This window comes from Mirounga leonina, unplaced genomic scaffold (assembly GCF_011800145.1).
Source record: "Mirounga leonina isolate KUSES-001 unplaced genomic scaffold, KU_Mleo_1.0 Mir_205, whole genome shotgun sequence".
Lineage (NCBI taxonomy): Eukaryota > Metazoa > Chordata > Mammalia > Carnivora > Phocidae > Mirounga > Mirounga leonina.
Genome location: NW_023270515.1, coordinates 3,301,169 through 3,319,016, shown reverse-complemented (window position 1 = coordinate 3,319,016; position 17,848 = coordinate 3,301,169). Strand labels below are relative to the sequence as shown.

General features: G+C 49.9%; 1 protein-coding gene across 1 annotated transcript in view; it reads left to right on the top strand.

The window, feature by feature from the left end:
• Positions 1 to 2,607: 2,607 nt before the first annotated feature.
• The window catches only part of LOC118026153 (C2 domain-containing protein 2-like), a 29,925-nt gene continuing 14,684 nt past the window's right edge, over positions 2,608 to 17,848 (top strand). The window contains exons 1-6 of the mRNA XM_035028892.1: positions 2,608 to 3,169; positions 6,837 to 6,941; positions 10,142 to 10,264; positions 12,286 to 12,409; positions 13,829 to 13,934; positions 16,100 to 16,164. Coding sequence (XP_034884783.1) covers positions 3,122 to 3,169; positions 6,837 to 6,941; positions 10,142 to 10,264; positions 12,286 to 12,409; positions 13,829 to 13,934; positions 16,100 to 16,164 — 571 coding nt within the window. The 5' untranslated portion in view covers positions 2,608 to 3,121. The remainder of the gene's footprint in view (positions 3,170 to 6,836; positions 6,942 to 10,141; positions 10,265 to 12,285; positions 12,410 to 13,828; positions 13,935 to 16,099; positions 16,165 to 17,848) is intronic.

Sequence of the window (17,848 nt, the reverse complement as noted above, 5' to 3'; positions counted from 1 at the left end):
TTATGCTCCTAGATGTTGGCTTCATGAAGTCCTGTTCTGGGGCCAGAGTTTCACGTCTGTTCTCGGAGAAGTACTCAGTCCCACTGTGGGTATTAGATATTGTTTCTACTTAACTATAACAATCCAGTGTCAGTATCAGAGTCCCTGAGTGGGAAGCCTGAGCGATGAGGATTGCATAGCCCTATGTAAACAGCTCTGTGTGATCGGGATGCTCTGAGGAGCTAACTTGAAAACCTCGGGAGGCACCCTCATAAACACAGGTGTGTGGGGGACAGGGGAGACTGGGTCAAGAGCAGGGTTGTTCATCGGATTTAGGCAGATGTCAGCCCTGGACATTCTGGCCCCTTGGGAAGGCCGACTGGCTGGAAGGGTCTGCTGAACATTATAGCAGGGCCCCCACCTTCTGCTGCTCCAGCGGGGTCCCCTGTGTGATGGTGAAGGCTTGCCCCCGTTCACCGGGGTTGAGAGAATTTAATCCCCCCTGTGGATAACACCTTAATGCAACTAAAAGAAGATTACTTATTTTTAAAGCCTTTCCATTTTGTTCTTGTCCATTTGACAAATGAAGCATTATTATTCCCAGGGTGGCAGGGGCAGCGGCCGGCCAGGATGAGGATTGGGCCCGTCATTGTCCCTCAGCTGGGCTCATGGCCACAGTGCTAACAGCATTTCGTTGGGCCAAGCGGTGACGTTGGGGCTAGCCGTTGTAGCTTGGCCCTCCCGCTGAGCGCTGCAGGGAGACCAAGGAAGGGTTTGTCTGCGTGACGGGTTTTATGTGGGGGATCGGGACTCCTAGGGCCAGGAAGACCCTCCAGCGGGTCTCGGTGAGAGGACGTTGGGACCCATAGATGCTCTGTCTTTGGTATTGTACTTACTCTCTTGATGTGACTCGAATAGGAATTGTGACCATTGGAGTCTTGCATTCTAGAAGTTTTAAAGTCTTTTAAGTCTAAATCCGCTTGTTTATTTATTTGCTCTTAATCATGTGCTTAGGCCACCTCCATATCCAGGGATGGGGTAGGGGGGAAGCTTTGTCTAGAACTGGATACAAAGGAGAACCCACTCCTTCTTGCTCAAGAGCACTGATGAAGCCGTGGGATTTTATTGCTAAAATTCTAGTTAGCTTAGTAGAGAAGGTTCCAGAGACCTAACGGGAGTCAAGCAGTCATCCTCTGGTGTCTTACCCAGAGCGGTGTGAGGCCCTGGGCCGTCGAGACAAGGACAGCGAATGTTCTCCTTGTCATGTCATTTGTGTTTGTAGCTCATCTGGCACGAAAATATGTTCCTCCAAAAAGGATTGTTTATAGAGCATTTATTTTTAAAATGAATAGACGACATTTCTTACACAAACATTTTTTTGTTCCAACCTTTTGTGAACTCGGGAGAGGCAGTAACATGATGAAGATATGTAAACTCAGGCACGTAGCTCAAGTTCCTTCTCAAGACCTTGCTGGGATGGAGGAGACCAGTGTGGGGTGGTGTCTGCCAGGATGGAGAGCAAGTGATGCTTTCCCTTCTCATTCTGTGCCGTCGAACCTCCGACAGTGGACGCTGGGGGTGGATGCTGGGGGTGTCACAGTGTCCGGGTCAGGTCTCCTCAGGAGGGGCAGATGGGCTGGGGGGTGGTAGTGGGATGGGGGTGGAGAGGCTCTGGATGCAGGACTGTTGGGGGTGGGGAGGAAGGAGTTAGCTGGGGATGAGAAAGAAGAAGAGGACAGATGTCCTAGCCTGATGTCCTAACCTGAACTTGGGGAAACAGCAGGCCGGATAAAGGAACTATTTGGATAATCTTTCCACTTGGTATTTTATTTTAGATTCTGATAAATCCACCAGAGAATTAAGGAATTTTCTTTTCCTTCCCAAGTGACAGCCGGCAGTGTTCCCTTAGGAAGGAGGGGGTCCCTTCTGCCTTACACTCCACCTCCTGATGACTTGGCTCTGGCCTGGCATGCTGGCCACCTGCCGGGCGTGCCCCACAGCACCCTTCCTCCCAGCAGGTGCGCACCTGGCACCTGGCTCCTCATCATCCCCGTCGTCCCCCGGGGGCTTGCTCGGCCTTCTGCGAGGGCAGGGGTGACCCCTCATTCTAGAAGATCCTCTCCTATAGAGGGGTTCTATGGCAGAAACTTGGTATTTCTCTGTTTGGTAACCTCTCTCTCTCAAACGCTTTGTGATTTTTATTGGGAATGTGGCCTGATTTATTCCTGGTGTAATTACTTGTCTTTGTTTTATAGGTCCTTAAGCGAACTCACTTTATAATGCTATTTTTGTTAAGGCTGTATAATTTCCTAAGTGTTTAATATTTTATATGTTCTTTGAATTATCCCCACATCTTGGGAAGCCACAGTAGGTTGAAAATTATCTAGATAGAAACAATTTATGGTGTTCCGAGTATATTCTTAAGTTTTTTGCTTATAAAATCTATCACTTGTTTTCTTTTTTTTTAAGAAGTTTTTTTTTTTTTAAGATTTTATTTATTTATTTGACAGATAGATAGAGAGCATAAGTAGGCAGAGCGGCAGGCAGAGGGAGAGGGAGAAGCAGGCTCTCCGCTGAGCATGGAGCCGGACGTGGGGCTCGATCCCAGGACCCCAGGATCATGACCTGAGCCGAAGGCAGCTGCTTAACCGACTGAGCCACCCAGGCGCCCCTCACTTGTTTTCTTTCTAAGGCTCAGTTTTAGAGAGAGGAGATGGCTAATGGCTTTTACTCCATGTGAACGGCGAAATGTCTGCGGACTCAGCTGGTGGGGAGAAACAGGTCACAGTATCCAGGAAAAACTTTTTATGTGGAAAGAATATAACGACTCGATTTGGGCAAAACAGAGTTTAGCTCTTGAGAAATGCATTTGGAAGAAAAGATCTGGAATGTCGTTTCCAGTTTTCCAACTCTTCCGTAATAGAAAAGATGTGAATCTGGGTACTTATCAAGTTTGGAACTCTAAAGTCTTGTCCTTGCTAACTTCTCAGGTCCTGATTATTTTATTCAGTGAACTAAAGGGGTATTTGGAACGAATTCTCCTTCCTGTCCTATCCCGTGCCTCCTCCAGGTCGTGTCTTGTCACGTGGTGGGCGAGGCCATTCAGTTCCTGGTCCGCGTGGGGCCCGCATCCCCCGAAGACATGGGGCGCCAGATATACGGTGCACGGCTCTCCCCGTTTCATCTACAGGTGAGTTTGGGTAGATCGAGTGAGTCATGGGAAGATGCTCATAAACCCATAGGGTAAGCCTGGTGTGATCGCGGGGCCCTGGTTTCCCAGGCTTTTTTTTTTTTTTTTTAAAGTTCCGGTTTTTTTTTTCTTTTCTTTTTTTTTTAAGATTTTATTTATTTGTGAGAGAGGGAACGAGAGACAGAGAGCATGAGAGGGAGGAGGGTCAGAGGGAGAAGCAGACTCCCTGCCGAGGAGGGAGCCCGATGTGGGACTCGATCCCGGGACTCCAGGATCATGACCTGAGCCGAAGGCAGTCGCTTAACCAACTGAGCCACTCAGGCGCCCTCCCAGGCTTTTATTAATCATTTATTTCATAATTTTCAAACTGTAGCCTTCTATGTTATATTGTATCTGTGGGAAATAAAGTGTGCATCATGTATATGCACATACTGTGTACACATAGACACACATGTATCCACACCCACGCATACATGTATCTATAGCCATGTGTGGATGGGTATCATGAGCTCAGAGGTTGCCCAGCTACCGCTATTGGGAGATGCGATATTTTTCAAGGCGTTTAAAGAGATCAGGGGTGTTGCTGCCAAGCAGAGTTATGGTGAGTGGCATCGGCGGTGAGGACAGTGGTTCTGTTTGGGGACCCCGGGCCAGACCCCAGCCGTCCTCTGCAGCTGGGACACCCGTGTAGCCACTGGACGGGGTGTTCCTCTTTTTAGTTTTTGGGAAAAGTTAAAAGAACCTTTACTCTTTTGTATAAGTTTGTCTGCGGACTCAGCACAGAGCATGCCCGTGGGCACATTCCTCCAGCAGCCTCCGCTCGCTGCGCGTCTGGGTCACATTTGGGTGGTTCTGTCGTCGGTCATGCTTCTCCCTTATTACATTTGTCACGGTGCTCTGTGCTCAGTGAGGACGACCCACTGAAAGCTCACATGGTGGTCACCATTTTTCAGCAATAAAGCATGTTTGGTTTTCTTTTTTTTTTTTTAGATGTAATGCTTTTGTATATTTAATAGACTACAGTATAGTGTAAATATAACTTTTACAAAAATACGTACTTATTTTAGAGAGAGAGTCCGAGAGCGTGAGACTGGGGGAGGAGCAGACGGAGAGGGAGAGGCAGAGGCAGACTCCCCACTGAGTGTGGAGCCCGACGCAGGGCTCAATCCCAGGACCCTGAGATCGTGACCTGGGCCCAAATCAAGAGTCGGACACTCAATTGACTGAGCCACCCTGGCGCCCTTAAATACAACTTTTATATGCACTGGGAAGCCAAACATTAACGTGACTTGCTTCATCGCAGTGTTCTGGAAGCAGGTCTGCTGTATTTCTGAGGTGTGCTCGTATATATTTTACATCGTATTAATAATGACTTCTAAGTAATTATACAGAGACATATATAATAATCGTAATAGGCTTATTAGGGGAATTTCTGGTTGCCTGAACCATCAGATAACAGTGTGTCCCTCCCATGAAGCAGGGGTCCACGGAAGCTCTGTTCAGCCAGCATGTGAACGTTGTGAATTTCTGGGTCTGTTTTAGGGGTCACTGCGGCTTCAACCCCATGTTTCCCCTCCTCTGTCCCCGTGCTTGGCTGCTAATTTGGGGGATGAGCCTAAGTCATACAGCACCCTCAACCACAAGGGAAGAGGATATTCCGTATGCTTTTCTTACGTAGACATGGTTTTGAAGAGCCGGGGCAAACAAGATTTTCTGGCTACCTAAATGGCTTTTTTTCTGCAAGCCAGCCCCCCGCAGCCCCCCTCACTAACACTCCCTTCCTGAGAGCTGAGGAGGGTGTTACTTCATGCACTTGTCGGATGTTCATGCCTTCCTGCTCCCCCAAACATTTTGGACAGTGTAATTGCAAAATAACTCCGAAGCCTGGGACACATGTAGCCGACGCCGGACACCTGTTTCAGGACGGAGTGAGTCCGGCCAGACCCATAAACCTCCACAAAGGACATGGAGTTTCCGAGATGCTGTTTATGTGCCATTTCATGCAGCTCAGAGACAAGTAACACAGTTGTATCTTGGATCTCTTAACACAGTTGAAAACCGCTCTGTGGATTCCCTCTGAAAGCAGAAGGAGCTACTGGAGATCGATCAGTTATTCATGCTGCCAGCAGGAGACACTCCTGTTCTGTTGTCCTTCAGATGAAAGGGGCACGAGGGGGCCCGCGTTGGTCTCGCTGCCCCACGACCTGCCTGGGCTGGGGGCGGACTCGGGGACTTGCAGTAACACAGTCAAGTGCACCTTTCCTGGCGTCACCCAGGATTATGGGGCAGGGGAAGACGTCGCCTGTCTTACCCTGGTGCTGGTGTGAGCCGAGGCTCCCGAGGGGTGGGTAGTACTGTCTAAAACCGCCCTTTCCTCCTTTGCTGAGGGTGGGGAAGGGACAGAGGCGAAGTGCTAGGATCCGTGCTTTGGAGAGAGTCTCTGGCTGGAAAACGAAGGGAGGGGTATTCGTTTGCTGTGCCTGCTGAAGCAAATCACCGCAAACTTAGCTTAAAATGTAAATGTAGGGGCACCTGGGTGGTGCAGTCGGGGGAGGACTGACTCTTAGTTTCGGCTCAGGTCATGATCTCAGGCTCATGAGATCGAGCCCCGCGTCGAGCTCCATGGTCGGCGCAGAGTCTGCTTGAATTCTCTCTGTACCGCCCCCCACCCCCCAGTGCTCTCTCTCTCTCTCTCTTTTCTAAAAAATAAATAATTAAAAAAAAAAAAAAAGCATAAACGTATTATGTCCCCATTCTGGAGGCGCGATGTCCAACACAGGGTAACATCGGCAGGCGACCTTGCTGTCTGGAAGCTCTGGGATCATCCGCTTCCTTGCTCTTTGGGCTGTTGGCATGATTCGGTTCCTTACAACTATAGGGCTGAGGGCCTGTGTTCTTGCCGGCGGTCAGCTGAGGGCCGTTGGCAACTTCTAGAGGCCACCTCATTCCTGAGTTCCTGGCACCTTCCCTCCATCTGCAGGGCATCTCTCGCTGGCCTGCTCTCTTGCCTTCTTCTTCCATCTCTGAGGACTCGCTGGAATGACCCAGCATTAGCCCTCCATTCACGGTCCTTACCCTGGTCCCTCCTGCAAAGCCCCCTTTCCCATATCTGGTCACATATTCACAGGTTCCGAGAACTTGGGTGTGGGCACCTTTGGTGGGGGGCATTATGCTGCCACCACGGATGGGTCCAATCTGATGGGTTATTGCAAGAGCTCAGAGTCCAGTTGGAGGGCATGCGTTGGCCCAGGCAAGAGAGGATGAGAACACCGTGTGTTACGTGCACAGCGTGTGTTACGTGCACAGCGTGGGGTTGGGCTAAGCATCCCCCTTCCCTCCCAGACGAGAATCCAAGGCACAGAGAATTCCTCACTAAGAATGAGTGCAGAGCCTTAATGACACCTGGCCTCAGCCTCCAATGCTGAGAATCCTCTGGTAGGTTGGGGCCAAGGAGGGTGCTGGCGGGAGGGGTGGGGTGAAGGGGAGGCCCAGGGAGTTTAGAGTTTTCCTTCCCATTTCGAAAGGCAAGGGGTGGCCAGGCAGGCGTCTAGGGAAATAAATGAACACATGTGTGCACACACACTCAGATGCACACGGACACACACACGGACGCGCGTGGAGGTTTTGCTAGAGCGTGTAGCTCTCCGGTCACTTTGTGTTTTGATAGCTGGAGCTCCACATGACAGAGAAGAGAGAGGACATCCAGATCAAGTGGTCCTTCATCAGCGCTCCGGAGACGGCCATTACGGTCCAGCCCAAAGCAGTGGTGGAGGTCAGTCTGTGGGTTTTTATGATCCTCCCCCCATCGGCGTACATCAGAACACATGCACGTCGTGACCCCCTGATCTGGGGAATAGAGGCTCTGCCCAGCGCCCCTCCCATGTGGGCAGGCTTCTCCCCTCCTCCCGGAGCATGGGGCCACCCTGACGGGGCAGGAGGGACCGCGGCTGTGCTGGATGTAATGCTGGGCCCTCAACCCAGCCGCACCTGCCATCACCTGGCAGCTTTAGAAAGCCCTGGGCCTGCCCCCTGATGCCCCCCACGCAGGTTTCCTTGGGCCTGGAATTGTTTCTAGTGCTCTTGTGCGGCCGAGGCTGAGGACCACTGACGTCCTGTCGCCGTGGGGTTCCTCGACGGGCTGTCATGCTTGCTCGTCAGACCTTCTGTCCTTCCCTGTGGCACTCCCCAGACAGCTCAGGTTGCGGCCGTGGGCTGGCTCCCCGGGCCAGGCGTCTCTCCCCCCAGTTTCTGCAAAAGTGCATCTCAAATTGGAAGGCAATCTCTCTGCTTCCCACGGTCCGAAGTGTTGGAGGAAATGAATTTGGAAGCAGGGAGTGGGTGGATAAAGTCACATTGGGGTCACTTTCAGCGGCTGGAAAGATCATGCAAAATCATGTGTGCCAGAGGCTCGGCTGATTAGTGATTCCTTTGCAGGGGTGGGATTTTTATTATGGTTGTTCGCAGTCTTGCTCTGTTTCAGACTCTAGTTCAACCACGAAGAGATCCCCAGCAGCTAAGTATGGGACTGTAAGCCTCTGTCCATACCTGTTTATACCTTTCATGCCTTGATATAAATGCATGCAGTTTTTTGTTGTTTTTAAGATGAATAAGCTTGAATTGTAACTCCTAACTGGCATACATCTGAACTGTCATTTTTCCTGGCCATTCGGTCACACCAGGGGCTCGGACTGTTTCCCAGGAGGCCCGGTTCCTGTCCTGTTTCCTCTTCCTTCCCACATTTGCATCTCCTGGTCCACCCTGCGCTGTGGTCAGGCCGGCCATGCATGCAGAACGTTCCCGTGGCCTGCTGTCTCAGCACCACGGCTGACTCGCACCTGCCTTTGCACCAGAATGCCCTGTCGAAGGGGGCAGACCCCTGTGTCCAGGACTCCTTGAGTTAATTCTTCCTCTGTGTGCTTGGGTGACCAGCTTGGTATCAGTTGAGTGCGCTGTCTCCTGCTAGGACTCACTTTTAGGTTTTGTCCCCCATCTTTGTAAATTTACACGGATTTTTTTGAAAATGTAAAATATTCACACGGTTCAAAAGTCAAAATTGTGTGAAACCTTCTACTCAGACTTCCAGCCTCCACCCTGTCCCTCCCACCCCATCCACCCCTGCACACTGTAACTTTGTTCATTAATTAGTTCGTGTTTATCTGTCCCGGGTTTCTTTTTGCAAAAACAAGCTTATTCCCCAGTTCTTACCCCGAGGGTGGCATGTTCGCATCTTGCCCCCCAGTGTCCCATGGGCTTCTCTGACCGTCACGTGCTCCCCACGGGAATGAGAAGCGAGACTCTCCAAGTGTAGCATTAAGCCAGCCCCCTGGGAGCCGGTCCTGTGGGCACAGGACCCAAGCCTCTGGGGCCTCCGGTGGATGTGGTATTACGGGGGGCAGGGGGTTGGCCCGAGCCAGCTGCTCATCTGGGGAGGAGCTCGGACATCTGAGCACCCCAACACTCCTCTTCACCCTTGATTTCCTCCTCTGTAAAGGGACAGGAAGTCGTGGGGGTTAAAGAAAGACTTGAATATGTAAACAAAATGAGGTCCATCCACATGATGGAATATTTTTCAACCATAAAAAAAAAAGAAAAACAGTGAGGCTGTGATGCTTTCTACCAACACGAAGGAACCCTGGGAAGGTCATGCCGAGTGAGAGAAGCCCGACACGGAACACGTGTGTGGGAGCCCATTGCTGGGAGATCTTCCCCAACAGGCAAATCATGCAGGTGGCAGGCGGATCAGGGGCAGGTCGGGGCCGTTGGTGGGGAGGGGCAGAGGGTGGGGGTGGGGAGGGGCGGGGAGTGACTGCTGGTGGGTGAGAGATAGGGTAAGCGATAACCCCTCGATGGTCGCTGCAGAACACCAAACACACCGAATGCCACTGAAATGTCTACTTTAAAATGGTTAATTTTATGTGACGTGAATTTGACCTCCGTTAAAAAAAGGAAGATAGGGATATCAAGGACCTATTGAAGAGAAAGACGACAGAGTGGTGGTTTTAAGTGCACACTCGTGAGCCTTGTGACCCCACACGTGTTAATTAACGTCTCTGTGTGCTGGTTTCCTCGTCCGCAAAATGGGGATAATGATATTCAAGGTGCTTGCGAAGATTAAATGAGTTAATACATATAAGTGCATGGACTTGAGCCGGACATAGCCTAAGAGTGTTGGAAGTGTTAGCTGTTTTGATAATTATTAGAGCTGCTAGCAGAGTAGACGTTCACTAATGGGCAGAGTGGGATTAAGTTTGCTGTGACAAGCCAGCCAGCCCTCCGCAGGCTAACCTCTGCAAGGCGGGAGGTTTTCCCTAGGCCTGTGGTCCTGGTGGGAGTCCCTGCGTGCAGATGTCCTGTCCCCTGAGCAGGGTGGGGACGCTGGAGCCCCGCCGCGAGGGCGTCTGCACCAGAGGGTGGACCGTTCCTCCCTGTGACCGCACCACAATCGATATATCTGTTTAGCTATCAACAGATACTTAGGTGGTTTCCAGCTTGGGGCTTTATGAATAGTGGTGCTGTGAACATTCTGGAACACAAGACCGCCTTTCTGTTGGGGAGTAATATTTATAGCTTTATGGAGTTGACACCTGATAATATAAATCATCCAGCTTTGTTCCTCTACAAGCTTATCTTTCTTATTGGGCCCTTTCATTTACTTGAAGGCTTTTTAATTAAAAAAAAAAATACCCAATGTCATGCGAGAAAGAAAAAACACACCTGTCCGAGAGGGTCTACACAGAGAAAGCAACATGTTTGTATACTGCGCCAGCCTTGACTGTTACCATTTTAAAAATAAGAGCAGGAATTACTTCTGAGACCAGTAAGGAGGACCCTGTCTCCCAGAGGAGATCGGACGTCCCGGAGCCCGGGCTGCCCCCCACGTGCTTGGTCCCGGGGATGAGTCGCCTGACACCTACCCTCCTGTCGCACGGTGCAGTCAAGAAGTGATTTGGCGGCTTCCCCCTCTTTTGGCAGGACCGGGTGGCGGAGACCGATGCCGTGTCTGAAACCCTCAAGGATATCTTGAGGTGCCTGGTTAGTGCTGCCTCCCCGTCGGTCGTTCTGAGCACCAAGCCTGTGGACGTGAGGGACGTTCAGGTAAGCCGCGGAGGGTGGCGCTTCACGACCCATTAGGGATCCCGGTCCCCCTCCTGGAGAACCTGCGTGCGTTTCAAATGTTCCTCCGCCCGCCGTGGTAGAACAAGAATGCCCGACTGCTTGCTGGGCGAGCTGCGAGTTCAGGGCACAGGGTTCCAGAGCCCCGTGGGTCGGGAGAACAGGTGTCTGGGCGGCTTCGCATGGTCCAGGCCTAATTAGCCCTGAGCCTCCGCCTTTCTGGAGCCGAAACTCGACTTTTCACTGTCCACTCGGCCTGTGGCCTCGGATCTCATCCTTCCAGGACTGAGGTAGCTGGGAAACCCAATTAGCCATGAGAACGTGCCCCCGAGGCAAGGTGGCTTTTTATATGTATGTAAAATATCCAATTATATAATAGCCTCCGTAGTTGCATGAGCCAATCATATATTTATATACAAAATGTATATTTATTCATCTACACCAAAACCTATTATAAGGAATTGGCTCACGTGATTACGGAGGCTGACGAACCCTGGGATCTGCAGGGTGAGTCAGCAAGCTGGAGGCCCAGGAGCGCCGGCGGTGGAGTTCCGTAGTTCCGGCCTGAAGGCCAGCAGGCTTGAGAGACACGGAGAGCTGGCGTCTCCATTCGAGTCTAAAAGCAGGAAAAAACTGATATCCCAGCATGAAGTCTGTCAGGCTTGAGGAACCCCCTCTTTTTCAGGGGAAGTCAGCCTTTGTTCTAGCAGACCTTCAGCTGATTGCATGAAGCCCACCCACATTAGGGAGGGCAATCTCTTTCACTGGGTCTTTTGATTTAAATGTTCATCTCATGCAAAAATAGCCTCACAGAAACACCCGGAACAACGTTTGAACAAATACCTGAGCAACCCCGTGACCCTGTCACATCGACACATACAATTAACCATCACGCACAGACAACTGAAATATTTCATCTCCATCCCAGACATATGATCGCTCTGGCCCTTGTGCTCACTGACTTGGATCCTAAGGACTTTTGCAATTCTTGCAGCTCGCAGTTGGCAAGGTCCTGGTTCACAGTAGTGTTTTCTAAATGGTGACCTTGAGAGGTTGGTAAGCTTTCCCCCAAAAAACATCTGAGGTCAGATCAGTACCCAGGGTCCCTTCCTGGAAGGCTCTGTTTGTGTAGAGACCTGTGATGTCCCTGAGAAGCCTTTCCAGGATTCCCAGACCTTGGTACTTAAGGGACCCCCCCCCCTTTTAAAGATTTTATTTATTTATTTGAGAGGGAGAGTGGGCAGGAGGGAGAAGGAGAGAATCTGCAGCAGAATCCACAATGAGCGCAGAGCCAGACCTGGGGCTCGATCCCACAAATGCAAGATCATGACCTAAGCCAAAACCAAGAGTCAGACACTTAACTGACTGAGCCACCCAGGGGCCCCTGGACCCCTTTTAAGGAGTACTCACAGCCGCGAGGGAAGGGAGGAAGCCAGTTTGGGAAACGGTTAGAGGAGCCTTTTCTCTGTGGAAACGCCTCGATGCTCACTTGCGGACATGATGATGGACGCTGGTCCCGGCAGCACCTGCCTCTGTGCATCACCTGGATGACACTTAGATACTCCCCACCTGGATGGCGGATCTGCCTGATGGCCCTCGCTGTGTGTGTCAGGCCAGTGTCCGGCTTGGTGCAGGTGGGCAGTGGGCGCCTGCAGCCTGGAGAGGGCCTCCCACGTTCTCGTCACCACCTGGCCTGGGGCAGGTGCGAACCCAAGGCAAGCTCTGCTTCCGGGCTCCACTCACAGCCAGGTTCCAGGGAGCCCCTCTGGCTGAGCACAGTGCTGCTTCACTCGGGTTATTTGGATGTAAAAGGCTCCCAGGTAGGGCAAGAGGTTATGGTGGATGGGGACCCTCCCTTCCCATAAAAATGGAAAATTGTTCCCAAGCCGAGCACAGGGTCAGGCCCCCTGTGCGGATTGTCCCCAAGACCCCGCCCCGTGACAGGTGGTGGGTGGCTGCCTCTTCTTCACCCCCGGTCACTGCTCTTGGTTTTCTGTTTGCAGAATCTACAACGCACTTCATCTACTCCTCAGGAATCCTGCCCTCCCAAACCTCCAAGGGCCCACGAACTCAGATTACTGGTGAAGAACATCCGAGCCTCGCTGCTAAATGATCCTGGGGCTTCAGGCAGGTGGCCGGGCTGCAGGAAGCCCCGGGGGGCGCGGGGGGCCCTGCCAGCAATAGAAGTGACTGTTCCACCACACAGCAGAGCAAGGGGTGACCTGCAGGTTCTCAGTGGCCTCTGGGTTTCCCGTGGCACCCCCAATTGGGTCTGCAGTGTGATCCTGCCTTTGAGCACAGAGCCCCTGAAAACCAGAATAGTAACGTGAGACCGTTAAACAGCCATCCCGATTTTGCAGGCAGGAAGGCTGAGGGAAAAAAGGAATGCAATCATAACCTTGCCCTTTTCTTTCATCTGGAAGGCACCCTCCCTTTTTTTTTTAACTACTGAACATGTAAATACATGTTGAGCATCCCTGACTGCTACGTAATGCGCACCTTCTCCTTTCCTAGAAGACGGGGCACCACGTGGGTGGTTTACAGAGTGTCAGAAGGGCTTCGGGCCCATCGGGGACCCTCCAGTGCTAGGAGAGGCTGTTATCTGAGTGAGGACAAGTGTTGCAGAGCAGATCCTTCTTTTTAGGTGGTCCTGAATGGCTGCGCAGACCCCAAATGCACAGCAGCCTGGAATGGGACCCATCCTTCCACTGCGATTCGATTTTGCTGAGAACAGGAATGAATTCTTTATTGTCTGAAGCTGCTAAGGGTTACTTATGTGCAGGGAGTGTCTCCCAGTCCCCAAAGCACAGACTGTCCACATTTAACAACCGAGACTCTGTGCAAAGCCAGCTGTGGGTGATGTCCTTGGGGGTCCCTCCCTGTTCCTGGCCTCTGTGGGCAGGTCACATCTGGGCCTGTGTCTCCCGTCAGAGGTGATCGTGAAGATCAGTACGATGATGTGCGTGGAATACCTAACACTGTGCAGTGTCCGGTCCCGTGGTTACTGGTTACACGTTATGTTTACAGCTCTGTGCATGGGACAGGCATTGCCTAGAAGCAGAAATGACTGTTGACTAGTGACATGTCCCATCCCCCAGGTCACAGACCCCCAAACAGGTCTCTGTCTGAGCTGAGTCAGGTATAAAAGCATACCCCTCATAAGTAGGGATATGGGTTCTCTGTGTGGTGTCCCCAAATTTAGGGGTCACCCCAGACGCCTCTCCTTTTGCAAGCTGGTCATCTTGTCCAAAAGTGGGGGCCACATCTGCTGTTGTAATGTTGCCCCTGGGGAGTGTCCCTCCTCCAGGGCGGGGAGCAGGGGCTCTTGAGGTCCACCATCCAGGCCAAAGGATAGCAAGTTGGGGATCAAAAATCTTAAACTCTAAGTGAGGTGCTTTGAGAGTTTGTTAATGGCAAATAAAATAAAGAATAGTCCCTCAGACGTGGGTGAGCCAAGACAGGCGTTTAATTCAGCCTGTTATATGCAAAATGTGTATGCACATAACGCAATTTAAAAAATAGAAATGCCCCTTTGTTTGATTGCAGGCAACATTAATCCACAGTGTGTAGTTCGGCTGAACGATCCTGTTCAGAAGTTCAGTGCCCTCGCTACAAACACCACCGACCTCAGCTGGGAAGAAGAATTCACCTTGTGCGTACAGCCTGGTAAACGCGGGCTTGCAAGGGCGGAGCCCCCCGACTCACGGCTGCCAGGTCCCGAACTCAGCATGTAGCACTGTCCATACCCAAAACAGAAACATTCAAAAAATTACTTTTTTTTTTTTTAAAGATTTATTTATTTATTTGAGAGAGCGAGAATGAGAGAGAGAGAGTACATGAGAGGGAGGAGGGTCAGAGGGAGAAGCAGACTCCCTGCTGAGCAGGGAGCCCGATGCGGGACTCGATCCAGGGACTCCAGGATCATGACCTGAGCCAAAGGCAGTCGCTTAACCAACTGAGTCACCCAGGCGCCCCCAAAAAATTACTTTTGAAAAGGTGTATTAAACATCCGAGGTAGCTTTAGGTTGAATCTGGGTTTCTTTCTGAAGGCAGCTCTGGGTATGAGTTTCCCCCTGGCCCGTGTCCTGCCCTGTCCGGAGAGCACTCTGGTCAGGCTCCCTCGACTTTAGAAGTACCCGCCGTCTGGAGCAGAAGGGAGGGGACTTCGGGTTGATACCGGAACCTGACTGGGAACAAAGGGAACAGTACAGCCCATTTAGAAGAAACGGTGTAGGAATTCTAAGTAATGTATCCTGGAGCAGCGTCCCCCAGCACCTTAAGAAGCCGGACTTGGCCCAGGAACGTACGGATGGCTTCGTGAGATCGATGAACTGAATCCCTTGTGATGATGGATCAAAGGAAAAAACATACTGATCTCGATACATGCTGAGATGATCAGTGATATTTCCTGCGCATTCCTAATTTAAAATCTTAACTAGAACACGATTAATGGCCACTTCTTTAATAAGCTAAGAGAAATCACTGTAAAGGACAAAGACCAGAAGTAGTCCCGTTAAAGCCAAGACAAAGATACCCGCTGTTTTGTTCTAGAAGTATGGGTAGTGCGGTTAGAGGAGGAAGGGAATAGTGTACCAAACAGTAAGTACCGAAAGGAAGAGGCAAAACGAATCACTTGGAGGTGATAGGGTTGCATATCTAGACGACTCAAGAAAATCAGTTAAAACTATCAGAAATAATAATAGAAACTCATATAAATATTTCAGTAAAGTGGCTGACTCTAAAACTGTAGAAATCGATTGCTTTCTGAGGCTTATTAAACAGCGAACAATTGGAAAGTGTCCTGGCAGCAGGTGTCCCATGTATAATATAAAGAGCTTTTATAAATCTGTAATGAAAATACGAGCCCTCTCCTGGAAAACCGGGAAAAATGTCTGAGCTAGAAAATAGAAAACAAGAACTATAGCCAGAAACTTCAGAAAAGCTGTTCAATCTCAGCAATAGTTAAAGAAATACAAATGTAAACAGAAGAGAGAATTTTTTCACCTTACAAGTTGGTAAAGAATAGGCGAGGGAGCATGGCCAGTGGAAGTGTAAACTGGAAGAAAATTCCAGAAATTCCATTCCGGAAGTCCTCACTATGTATCCAAAAAAAAAAATCTCTTTAATGCATGTACCTTTTGACTGGCATTTACAGTCTTCCTAAGGAAATAATCACACAGTGTGTACAAAGATAGGTATAAGGGTGTTTATCTCATCTTGTTTATAATAACGAAATGTTAGAAACAACCAAGCCATTATTAAGGGTTGGTTATTAAGGACTGGACTAAATAAAATCTCCTACGGCCAGATAGGAGGACACTGGATGCCTATTAAAAGGGGCGTTGCTCTATACTCTCTGACCTAGAAAGAGGTCTGATATCTTAAGTGAAAAATACAGGTTACAAAAGCGAAGTATACCGTGCTCTATGTTTTGTTTTTGGATAAATACATAGCTACAGTAACTACTAGCCGCATGCGGCTCTTTAAATTTGAATGAATTAAAATGCAACAAAATTAAGTTGAGGCCCTCGGTTTGCACGGGCCTCGTTTTGAGCTCTCAGTGGCCGTTTGTGGCTAGTGGCCACCAGGCTGGATAGCGCCTAGAAGGACGTCTCCATCGTCAGCCAGAAAGCAGCAGAGAATTCTAGGAGACCACAAACCAAATAATAACAGTAACTGTTTGGGGATGGGGAGTGGCAGATAATCTTTATACTAATGGAGATTTGTATTTCTTTCCATAATCAGAAAAAAAAATACTGTTTCAAGAAATAATAAAGCATTTGTAAGGATTCCCAGCACTTTTTTTCCCTTCTGCAGTGAGCTGAACGCCAAGTCGAAGGAGTTGCACCTGCAGATTTCAGGGGATGCGCAATCCTCGGAAGGTGGGTGTCGAGCGGGCAGAGGGAGGCCCTGCTCTCTGGGAGGGGTCACCCAGCCGCCCTGACCACGGCCTGGAGAAGCTGGGAGGCAGGGTGGGCCTGCCCCGAAACCACTCCGGTCTTCCCGAGGCAATGTTTGCTTGAAAGTCCATTTCAGTTATTAGCAGGGTCACACATTTTGGAAAAGAATATACTCAACTGGTTTTTGCCTTTTTTTTAAACAAATACCTAAACTCTTATTTGGCAATTCTTGGCTTCGAGAAGCCCTTCTCAACCTCTTAGCCTTAATAAACGCGTTCTGTTGTGTTCCTAATTGTGGCAAAATGCATATACAATAGAAGTTCCCATCTTAACCATTTTTGGGTGTAAAATTCACTGGCGTTAAGTACATTCACACTGGTGTGGGACCATCAGCACCATCCACCTCCCGGACTTTCCTCTTGCCAGGCTGAGACCCTGTCTTCCCCATTCCCTCCTTCCCCAGCCCCTGGCACCCTCCCATTCTGCTTTCTGTCTCTGTGGATTCCAGCTGGCTTTTCCTTATAAAATAAGCCACAGCAGCTTATACTGGACACATTGCTGTAGAGACAAGAAAGCAACAATTAAAGGTAAAATCACAGACGGGAACACGGACCTGTATGTATGCATGTGTGTAACTCGGGAGTTTCAGTATGTATTAGGTTTTTAAAAATGCCCATAAACATACCAAAATTAGGAGCGGGGGACCCTTACGTGGCTTATCCTGCTAAGAGACCAAGCCATTTGGTTGTCTCCCAGAGTTACAAAGACACAGGAAAAAGCAATTCAAGCTTCTGTTTATTAGCAAGAATTCTTTTTCTTTTTTTTTAAAGATTTTAAATTTTTAAAGATTCATCTATTTTAGAGAGAGAGAAAGGGGCAGAGGGAGAGAGAATCCTCAAGCAGACTCCATGCAGAGCACGGAGCCAGACCCTAGGACCCTGAGATCATGACCTGAGCCGAAATCAAGAGTTGGCCGCTTAACCGATGGAGCCATCCAGGCACCCCCATTAGCAAGAATTCTGAGCTAATTTCCTTGATTCTCTTGTCTTGGGATAAGATCAGTGAGGTGCTTCTGAGATAAGAACGAACATTCCAGGAGAGGGCATGTGGTTTGAACCCAGGATGGGCCGATGTTTGCCCTGAGAGAAGCCGACTCCTAGTCCACTCCTGAGGCACCACTCCTTTGGCTCCTTTGGAGGTCATTCCTGTACAACCCGATGGGATCTATGAAATTTCACATTAAAAACAAAAAACAAAAACAGAACAAAGGACAACTGTAGGACCTTTACCGAGACTCCCATAGTTTTGACATTTTGCCCAATTTGCTTTATTATCTGTGCTCACACTTGGTGGTTGCTCTTGATTTTGCTTGCTGTCTCTGCATGCACACAAATGCGTGTGCACACATGCTGGAGGGTAAATGTGTGAACATTTGAGGGTATCAGGCCGGGTACTCCTCCTTTCTTAGGTGCATATTTCCTAAGAATAAGGATATTCTCTTCTGTGTCCACACCCCAGCTGTCCACTTCCTAAATCTGCACCGGTTTCTCTAACCTGCCGCCTGCCTTCCGCTTCATCGGTTGGCCCCGTCTCCTTTAGAGCAGTTACCTTCCACTCTTCCACAGGATTAGATTCTGCCTTGAGTCTCCTCTCTCTTTTGCCTCCT